General features: G+C 40.1%; 1 protein-coding gene across 1 annotated transcript; it reads left to right on the forward strand.

Moving 5' to 3' along the window:
* Positions 1-814: 814 nt before the first annotated feature.
* LOC104605107 (putative beta-D-xylosidase 2) lies at positions 815-8962 on the forward strand. The gene is made up of 7 exons (XM_010269726.3): positions 815-1303; positions 2566-2844; positions 3038-3207; positions 5540-5637; positions 5724-6074; positions 6666-7079; positions 8020-8962. The coding sequence occupies exons 1-7, from the start codon at positions 890-892 to the stop codon at positions 8595-8597; spliced, it is 2304 nt and encodes a 767-aa protein (XP_010268028.1). The 5' UTR covers positions 815-889; the 3' UTR covers positions 8598-8962.
* Positions 8963-10686: the final 1724 nt, after the last annotated feature.

Genomic DNA, 10686 nt, shown 5'->3' on the forward strand with positions numbered 1-10686 from the left:
TTCATTAACATATTGAGCTCTGGCTCCCAAATTGAGCTGTCAGCATGATTTTCCAGCCATATGTTTCTCTTCCCAAATCAATACATCCATCAACTTGCCTCATAAATGTTTATATCATCCAAATATTATATTAATGATCTATTTGGTTCATAGATGGAATTAGAATTGGAATGGGATTTCATTTTCAAGAAAGAAAGAGGGAATGGAGAATGTCATTAAGAAGAAATGAAATTCTAATTCCACCCAATCAAATAGTAAGAAATTTTAAGTTCCAAATCCCTATTCGTTTGAACCGAATGATTGGTCTATTTTGATAAAAAATAAAAAGATAAAAAATAAATAAATAACAGTTAAAATCGTTCAAACGGTTAACCACCCAGGTCAGCAATTTACTGACCAAAATCAATGATTTTTGAAAAAGATTTAGTGTTGGGGAAAAACGAAATTGATCACTTGACCGGTTCTTAGTTTTTCCAGTCCGACCGTCCGGTTTTGAAAAGCATGTTATTAGCTTTATATATATTATTGTTCCGAGAGTGCGACCAAACTACTAGAACTGGGCGACTACAAACACGGACCCATTCTCCCATAAAATTCCATGCATATCTACGAGTGAGAGAGTGTGCGATACTAACCTTATTAATTATCCTGATTCGCGCAAATGCAATCTACAGCAAATTACCATCTCTCTCCCTCTCTCTAACAGTTCATGAACGACGTGGAGATCAATCATCAAATCCATTCTCTTACGTCACCACTAGTGTTCAGAGTTCAGACACAATCTCTCCTCTATATAAACCAATCTCCCTCTCCTTCCTTCCTCATTCCCAAACCACACACAAGTGAGAGACAGAGAGAGAAGAGCTCTCTTCTGTTACTCACAGCCCATATGGCCTTCATCAGTACATCACCCATCTCCCTCTGTGTCCTCTGCTTTCTCGTTTGTCTCTTTGTCTCTCCGCACAACGGAGACGCCCGCCCAGCATTCGCCTGCGACCCACGAAATGGGCTGACGAGGAACTTACCCTTCTGCCAGGTATCTCTGCCGATACCCGACAGGGTGAGGGATCTCATTGGGCAGTTGACGTTGCAAGAGAAAATAAGATTGCTGGTTAACAACGCAGCCGCGGTGCCGAGGCTGGACATCGGGGGTTATGAGTGGTGGTCGGAGGCGCTCCACGGTGTCTCCAACGTTGGCCCTGGAACCAAATTTGGTGGAGCTTTTCCTGGAGCTACCAGTTTCCCTCAGGTCATCACCACTGCAGCATCCTTCAATGTGTCCTTGTGGGAACAAATTGGACAGGTTAACTTTTAATCTTTTTTTATTGTTTCCATCTTTTCCATGTTATTTCTTTTTCTGTTTAATTATCTGAGACTGATACTTTGGAGATAGTGGATAATGGGTATTCCAGTCTCTTGTCACGTGGATGGAAAGGAAATTTCCGTTTCTGCTGCTGAAACTGGCCAGAACTGTGAGGCCCTGGGCAAACAAGAGGATAACGAGAGAGAGAGATCATGGGCCGGACCTGGGCCGATAAAATTATGGTCTTATAAATTAAGTTTTAATTTAATTCACCAATCAAAAGTACAGACAAACTTCGAAAAAATTATTATATATATTAATATATGATACCGTTTATACATATATACATGCTATATATTGAGAAAATATGATGTCATATATATGTATATGATTTCATACCATATATCTTATACTATATATATGTAGATATATATTTGAAAAATATATCATACCATGTATAGAATATTTTCCATATAGCCATCCGGGAGTAGGATTTTAATTACTTGGCCTAAGCTCAGCCCGGATCATGGGCCGGGTCTGAAAGAAAAATAGTTGCCTGGGCCCAAAAACTTTTGGACTCACGCTCATGAAAATAACTGTAGGCTATCTGGGAAGAGTGGTAAGAGAAAGGTGGTCTTCTATTAGTACCTAAGCTCATAATATAAAAAAAATAAGTAATTAAATAACAAAATAATATTTGTGTAAGTGTGGGTATATATATATTAATTTCCAATAAATTGTTAATAATATCTAAATGAAGTAATGAACAATAGCCAGTCCAGACAGCATGGACCCATAAACTGGTTAAGGGTCCCATAACTTGTCAAACTACACTTAATATAATTAAGAGAATCTAAAGCTGAACTTCTGAACCATGGTTGAACTTATTCAAATCCAGTGATAGCGCGCTCCCTCTCTGCTGGTGAAGTCAATGAATTTATGTAGTTCCCATTTCCCACTTCCCACTCCTCTAGGACCCAATCCACTTCCACCCTCAAATTGGATCGATTCAAAGGATAATAATGGTGCTCTGAACCAGTATCGTGGCCTACAGGGCCCACACTAGAACTACAAGTGAATCCATAGCCAACGCCATTGGCTATTATTGGCTTGAAACAAACCATCTGGCTTCAATTAAACAGTTCAAACTTGGCTCCTTCCATCGTTCCGAGGGACGGACAGTCGGACTCGGACACGAAGCACGTCAGTTTTGTAACGTGAACAGCGTAAATAAGTAAAAGTGTGTGGGTGATGGTGTGCAGGTGGTGTCAGATGAAGCGAGGGCCATGTACAACGGAGGGATGGCCGGTCTGACGTATTGGAGCCCAAATGTCAACATACTCAGAGATCCAAGGTGGGGTCGGGGACAAGAGACTCCCGGCGAGGATCCCATTGTAGCCGGTGAGTACGCGATCAGATACGTTAGAGGACTCCAAGGAAACGACGGTAACCGATTGAAGGTTGCCGCCTGTTGCAAGCACTACACAGCCTACGACCTTGATGACTGGAATGGCGTCGATCGCTTCCACTTCAACGCCAAGGTATATAACCTACACTGATCATCAAACAAACTAGATCTAGCTTCTCATTTTTCTCCTAAGTAAGGAAAATTCATGGTTTTGAGAATTAGACCAGATTAGACGGGTACACCGGTTGAAAGCGGTTTCGAACCGGTTCAAAACCATGGGAAAATTGGTTATATCTGACGTAAAGAGATGATCAAATGGAACACAGGTGAGCAAGCAAGACCTGGAGGACACGTACAATGTGCCGTTCAAGGCTTGTGTGTTGGAAGGGAATGTAGCTAGTGTGATGTGCTCCTACAACCAGGTCAATGGCATCCCAACTTGCGCTGACCCCAACCTTCTTCGCAATACTATCAGGGGTCAGTGGCGCCTTAACGGGTAAACTCTATTGTCAGCTTATCAATATCATCATCAATTCAATACAATAGTCTCGTTTTTTTTCAGTTTTTATGTTCTGTTGGGGAGTGCTTATTTGAAAAATAAGTGTTTATTCTAATAAATGCTTACGAGTGTTTGATGAAAAACAAATACTTATTTTAAATAGATATAATTAAAGTATTTCCAAAATGACATGATTTTTTTTCGTAAAGACAATATATTAGTATTAGGGGTGGGTTCGAGGCGAGCAAGCTGAAAAGTATAAGGCTCGAGCTTGGTTTCGCTCGAACTCGATTTTGAGAAAAAATATATTTTATAAAAATAAAAAATTATATATAAAAATATTTTTTATTTGATATTTAAAAAATAAAGAATTATAATATTTTTATTATTTGAACTTGGCTCGAAGTTTGGTTGAAATCGAGCCAAGTCGAGCTTGAGTAGCCCATGAAGAGCTCGGCTCGTTGCCACCCCTAGTTAGTATAGGCTAAAAAGGAAATAAGCAAATGAGCCCAAAATTTATTATTTTCAAATAGGTGATTATTATCAGAATAAACACTTATTTTGCATTTATTTTCTAAGCCCAAATAAGTACTATTCATGTGGTCTCAGAGCAAAATAAGTATTTATTACAATAAACACTCACAAACTGAGGTGATGTTTGGAATAGGATCCACATCAGAATTTGAAGAATCAGTGATTTTTTTCTTGTTTGGTTGGTCAATTATACCAGTTTTTGGGAAATTAGCTAAAAACCGATTATTGTAATAACCTTTTAAGGGATTTCATGATTTCTTTATTTTTAACTAATTCCAATTTTTCGAAGATGACATGACATTGACATTGAATGATAACTCTAATGCAAAAATAAGAATTCAAATCAGCTCCCCACGAGATTGCCTCCACAACATCCCACAGCACATCCCCGCAGTGTATTGGCAACATCTTCCAATGATAATCCTAAAAATGATGATGTCATCATTGGGAGATGTTTCCAATACAGGGGCGGGGATGTGTTGTGGGATGTTGTGGGGGGCTGATTTGGTCTCCAAAAATAATCGATCCTTGAAAATCAGTAACAAACAGACTCAAAGGGGGCGTTCTTTTTTCGGATTTTGAGAGGGGAAAAATTGGTCAATGGGTAAGTGATACCCATCTCCTAGGTGGGTAAATAACTTTCCCACTTAGGAGGAAAGTTGCCAATACTTGAATGGGACAACAATGCCCTTTTTAATAATAGATTTGTATGGCTAAAATGGTCATTGCCAAATAAAAAAATATGTAAATGCACTTACCTAGTTAAATGTTTCCCAATAAAAACCTACCCAGGTAAACTGCATTTATCTGGGTTAGGGTTGTTCACGGGTCAGGTTGGGTCGGTTTAATGGGGTTTTCCCAACCGACCCGACCTGGTCGGGCTACCTGAGATGGAAACTGAAACCGACCCAGTGTTAAGAAAAACCGACCTGGTCGGTTTGAGTCAGGTTGGGTCGGTTTCGGTTTTGCTCCTGTAAAAAAAGGACATAGAAGCCTAGAAGGAAATATCTATTCTAAAAATTGAAAGCTGAAAACTGAAGTTTTTAAGATATTTTCTGGAAATATATTTAAAAAGTTAGAATTAGAATAGAAGACAAAAGTTATCAAGAAAATAGAAAGTCAAATTGTTTTATAGAAAGAATGCTGAAATTTGTATATTTCAAGAAACTTTCTAAGTTCTAATCTAAGTAAAAAATGACACATAATTCTAATTGTAATTCCCTAATGGGTTGCCTATTTGGTATAATAGAGTATAGAAACTAGGATCAAGACAACTTAGTTAAATAGGAAATAGAAGACTAGGTTAGGTTGTAATTAGGAATTAGGATAGAGACAAATTAGTTAAGTAAGAACTAAGTCGGTTCTGTTCGGGTCAGTTTCGGTTTTCACACAAGAAAATCGAAACCAACCCAAACCATCGATTTATGAATTTGTACAACCCGAAACTGACCGACGCTTATGAAAATCCGGCCAACTCAAATTGGGTCCATCCAGATTGATCGATTTAATCGGGTTGGGCCTTCTTATGAACAGTCCTGACTGGATAAGTAATTTACCGAAAAGCGAATGGGGCCAAAGTCTATTTTTCAAAAATCAGCTTAATACCAAACAACAAATTTTGATAATTTTTCAAAAAATCACTTATTCGAGGAATCATCCATTTCTGAATAATCGGCAAGGTGAAATCATCGTCAATGCCAACAATTTAATGATCCATGTGACGTGGGTCCCCTATTAGATCCCCATCTTAAATCTTATTCACATATATGCATTTGGGTTGTGGTTGCATCCACAGATATATCGTTTCGGACTGCGATTCTGTCGGTGTCTTTTTCGATCAACAGCACTACACCTCAACACCAGAAGAAGCAGCCGCAGACGCCATTAAAGCAGGTCAGTCAGTCTTCCCCGGCCTCATTTATTTTTCTTCAACCATTTGCTGGTTTTGAAATCAAGGGTGTCTTTTTGTTATTTTACAGGTTTGGATTTGGATTGTGGGCCTTTCCTCGCTATTCACACGGAAGCGGCCATAAGGAAAGGCATGTTAACCGAAGGGGCCGTTAACGATGCTCTAACCAACACCTTAACGGTCCAGATGAGGCTTGGGATGTTCGACGGTGAGCCGTCGGCCGAGCCCTTTGGCCACCTCGGCCCAATGGATGTTTGTACGCCGGCCCATCAAGAGCTAGCACTGGAAGCTGCTCGACAAGGCATTGTTTTGCTCAAGAATCAGGGACCGTCGTTGCCACTGTCTAGAATCCGCCACCGTACAGTAGCGGTTATCGGGTCCAATTCTGATGTCACAGCAACCATGATAGGCAACTACGCAGGTACAACTCGTCTGCTGGCACAATGTTATACGTAGGGTTGTAAATAGATTCAATCAGAGCTCGGATCACGTTACCCACGAATTGTTTCCACATCCTTACCGCTATATAATTACAGCTGTCCATTGAATATCTCCTTTATCATTCATCATTCATGGGTGATATTCCCAATATATGGTAATAGTGTTCTATGGGTACGGATTGATGTGGGAACAATTGTAGGTAGCAGATGCAACGTGATTCAATTTACATTGAATCCACATCCAACTATGAAATCAGATGTTGGATTGGGTTTAGTCTACAATCATTTTATTGTATTTAAAATAACAAAAAAATAAAAAAAAATAATTTTTTAAATATATATATATAATAAATGCATATAAATATAAATTATTAAATTTAACAATGAAAAATTTTACACAACTATATATAATATCTATATTTATATGCATACATAAATATATTATATATACATAACATAATAATTTTATTGAATGCAAGTTAATAATGGGATTTAGAATCCAATCGGGTATCAGATTTTGAGACTCTATTGACAGCCTTCTGATCTCTTTGTTTTGGGAATTTTTTATTTAGGTGTTCCGTGTGGATATACTACTCCCCTGCAAGGGATTGCGAGATACGCCAGGCCCATCCACCAAGCCGGGTGCATTGACGTGGCCTGCAACAGTGACCAGCTATTCGGTGCGGCTTTGGACGCGGCCCGTCAAGCGGACGCAACGGTGCTAGTAATGGGACTAGACCAGTCCATCGAGGCAGAAGCTAGAGACAGGGTGGGACTACTCCTACCGGGACGCCAACAAGAGCTCATATCTAAGGTCGCCATGGCCTCCAGGGGTCCCACTGTGTTGGTCTTAATGTCTGGTGGGCCCATCGATGTGTCCTTTGCTAGGGACGCCCCACGTATCCCTGCCATCTTATGGGCAGGGTACCCTGGCCAAGCAGGAGGGGCTGCAATTGCCGATGTGTTGTTTGGAACAACCAACCCAGGTAGAGATGAGACCGGATCTGCTTCTCACAGTTGGCGCCTCACACGCACATCTTATCATGTATTGGGAATATCCTCCGTATTTATTAGTTATTATTTACGGGAGATGTTCCCAATGTATGGTGAATGTGCCTGTAAGGCGTCCATTTGTGAGGAACACAAATCCCGCTTCGGTAGACATACGTTTCTGCTTCTCTTTATTTTTGTCTGGGTAGTGGGTACTCACATATACAATGTTTATTTACATAAAACCCTGTTCACGGGCTGGGCTTGAGTTTTGCTTTTATCAAAATTTAAATGGCCTCAACATAAAGCCTGAGCCTAAAATAGTGTAAAATGAGGCCCAAAGCCCAGCCCATGAATAGGTATATTTCAAGTTATCCAGATATACTCTCCTAAAAAAAAAAAAAAAAAATCTGTTGACTCCATTACAGCTGTGACCTAAGGCCCCATTTGGTTTACAGGAATAGGGACTTGGAATCAGAATCGGAATGGACTGTTTGGTTAGGTGGAATCGGAATTCTATTCTTGTTCCTGTTAGAATGGTAATTCCCAATTTGAGAGAATGACCATTTCCTGCCCCCCATTCCTCCTGAGTCCAACTCCCATTCTCATTCATGTCTGAAGTTCTCAACCAAACAGACTACGGAAATACCAAGGTTCAAAGTATCGATCGTATCGGCTGATACATATCGTGCTGGTGGCTGGGGGTGGAGGAGCCTTAAACCGGCCTCCCTGAACCAGTTTTGAAATAAATAAATAAGGGTTCAAAACAAAATTGATATCGCCTGATACGCCCCTACCAGTGTATCGGGTGTATCGATATTTTAAACTTTGGGAAATACATCACTCCCATTCCGATTCTTATTGCAAACCAAACAGACCCATACCCCTCATTTTTACATTTCTACTAATTGATTCACACCACTGTTCACTGTTCAGGAGGCAAGCTGCCAATGACATGGTACCCACAGGACTACGTGGCTAGGTTGCCAATGACGACCATGGACATGAGATCTGACCCATGGAGAGGGTACCCAGGCAGGACCTACAGGTTCTACAAAGGCCCAGTAGTGTATCCCTTCGGGCACGGAATGAGCTACACCAACTTCGTATACACCATCGCAGACGCCCCGGCCATGGTCACAGTTCCCCTCCGCGGCCACCAGGGGAACTCCAGCACCTCAGGCAAGGCAATCAAGGTCACACACGCCAAGTGCGATGGGCTGTCGGTCGTCCTCCACGTTGACGTGAAGAACGCCGGCTCCAAGGATGGATCGCACTCGCTACTCGTCTTCTCGTCACCTCCACCGGCCGAACATTGGGTGCCCCAGAAGCAACTAGTAGCTTTTGAGAAAGTCCATCTCCCAGCAGGCTCTCAGCAGAGAGTTCAGATCACCATACATCTCTGCAAGTTTCTTAGCGTCGTTGACAAGCTTGGAATTCGAAGAATTCCTTTGGGCCAGCATGTTCTTCACATAGGCAATATCCATCATTCCATCGTTCTGCGAGCAGCTTAGTTGGGGGGGTGATGGCAACTATGTCGTCCTTGGTGTTGGATGATTAAGGACAAAGATAATTCGTCGTTGCATGGAGAAAATCTTCATCAACAAATAGAATATATATATATATATATATATATACAGAAAACTGGTAGATTAGTGGGTAAAAATGAGTTCTAATCCAGGGATCAGAATAAGGTTGGTCAGTGCTTGGTTGTTGATTCTTAACATGAAGAAAGAAGAAAAGCACCAATTTCGTCGTTATATGTCTGTGGGTTGCTCCTAAAAGATGAGGAGCTCTTCATTGTTGAAAGAGATGAAAAGAATCAACTGTAATACTTAAGATGAGTTTTATTATTATAATATATAAGGTTGCTTTTTAACTTCTAAGCATGTCACTTGAAAATTTTTTTGACACCTATTCCTTAAAATACCCTCACCCTACTCTTGAATTGGACCTGGTCTATCAGTGATAAATTTATATTGAATTGGGTTGGATTAAGCAAATATATGATCCATTAATATAAGATAAGAATATAGGTATCAATGAACCAGATTTAGGTTGAAATCAATCTAAATTAAAACGAATTTGAAGATATTGGATGATCCAAACATTGAATTGGATTGATCCAAAATATTCATTGAATTGAATTAAATTTTATACATTTATAATGGATTCACATTGGACCAGATCGGATTGAACCAAATCCAGTCCAATTGACACCCCTAAGCACAACTTACATGTTTGTATTAAAAACCACATTTGACAGTGTCAGAATATTTATCCCAAACGAGTCAGACACATGCACGGCAGTAGACAAGGCATGAGCACAAACAACCCAATTTTTAGGTAAGAAGAGGTTTTCAAATTAATGTGTGAAACTAATCAGATCCGTTCCCTCATTCAACAAATTAAGAACCGAGCTGGGAAACAAGGTTGTAGTGCTTTGTTCGCCCAAATCAACCAAGCCTGACTAATCTAACTGAATGACTAATAAAAATTAAAAAAAAATAAAAACTAAATTAAGAAAAGTTAAAGCATTCTGATTCAAAAATAATGCAAAGAATTAGGTAAACGTTAAAATTGGTAGTTCAGTTACATATATGAATTCATCCTTCTCACAGATTGTTCTCACGATTGAAAACCTCAACGCAACCTAGTACATAGTGGGTTCATTATATATAATTAAGGATACTATGGGGTCTGTGACAAAGACCCCCTTGTACTATAACCTTGAGACAAAGACCCTCTTTCATTAGTTTTTCGTCCAAAAATGCCGTTGCAATATTTTTTAATCCCTATATTATCCTTGTAATAATTACTCCGAAGAAAAAAATATTGTTCATCTTTCCCGACCTTCTTTCATCTCTCTCTCCCCCCCACCACCCCAATCTTCCCCTTCCCTTAACAGCATCGGGATTGAACCCATTTTCATGAGTTTGGTGTGATTGCTCTGAACCAGTGAGAGGTGAAGAGGATAGTTGAATTTCACCTGCCATTTTGGCATATTGCATTTCATAACAGGTTCTTCCTCTGTAACCACTTGTTCTTGCTCCTTCAACTATTGCTTTTCACCTGCCATTCGGTATCGAGCCAACTGTGGGATGGGGTAATTGTCACTCAAGCTGATTTTCAAGCTCTTCAAGCCATCAAACGCGAATTAGTTGATGCTCTGGGAATCTTATGGAGGTGGAATGACAGTGGCTTGCTTTTGATTTATATCGTTAATTTTTAAAAAACCCCATTGTTCATTGTAAGGTTTTATAGATGATGAAGCAATCTGCCGCACTCTGCGAGCTGATCTTTAGATAATTAACTCAGTTACATTCAAACACATTAAAGCGAGGCAATGCCGCAGGGGAATCCCAACAGAAATTAAAGAGCATAGATAAACTGGGTAGAAGAGAAAAAGAGATCACTCTCTCTCGAAGCAACCTTTATCAGAAATAAGAGGCAGCGGTGACGTTGATACAGGAACTTCCACATCAACGTCTCCAGCTCCCGTGAAAGAATAGCTCATCTTCTCAGACCACGGCGGCGTGTAGGAATGTATGAAATCATCAAATCCCTCTTCGTTCTTCCCTGCATCTCTGTCGTCCCCAAGCC

The sequence above is a fragment of the Nelumbo nucifera genome, chromosome 4 (genome assembly GCF_055504915.1).
Source record: "Nelumbo nucifera cultivar China Antique chromosome 4, China Antique-T2T, whole genome shotgun sequence".
NCBI classification, from domain to species: domain Eukaryota; kingdom Viridiplantae; phylum Streptophyta; class Magnoliopsida; order Proteales; family Nelumbonaceae; genus Nelumbo; species Nelumbo nucifera.

Bases quoted from the DNA above. Each gene is read 5' to 3' on its own strand.
- LOC104605107 (XM_010269726.3), top strand. From the start codon at position 890: ATGGCCTTCATCAGTACATCACCCATCTCCCTCTGTGTCCTCTGCTTT. The intron at 5,638-5,723 runs GTCAGTCAGTCT...GTTATTTTACAG, and splicing joins CGCAGACGCCATTAAAGCAG to GTTTGGATTTGGATTGTGGG. The intron at 6,075-6,665 runs GTACAACTCGTC...TTTTTTATTTAG, and splicing joins CATGATAGGCAACTACGCAG to GTGTTCCGTGTGGATATACT.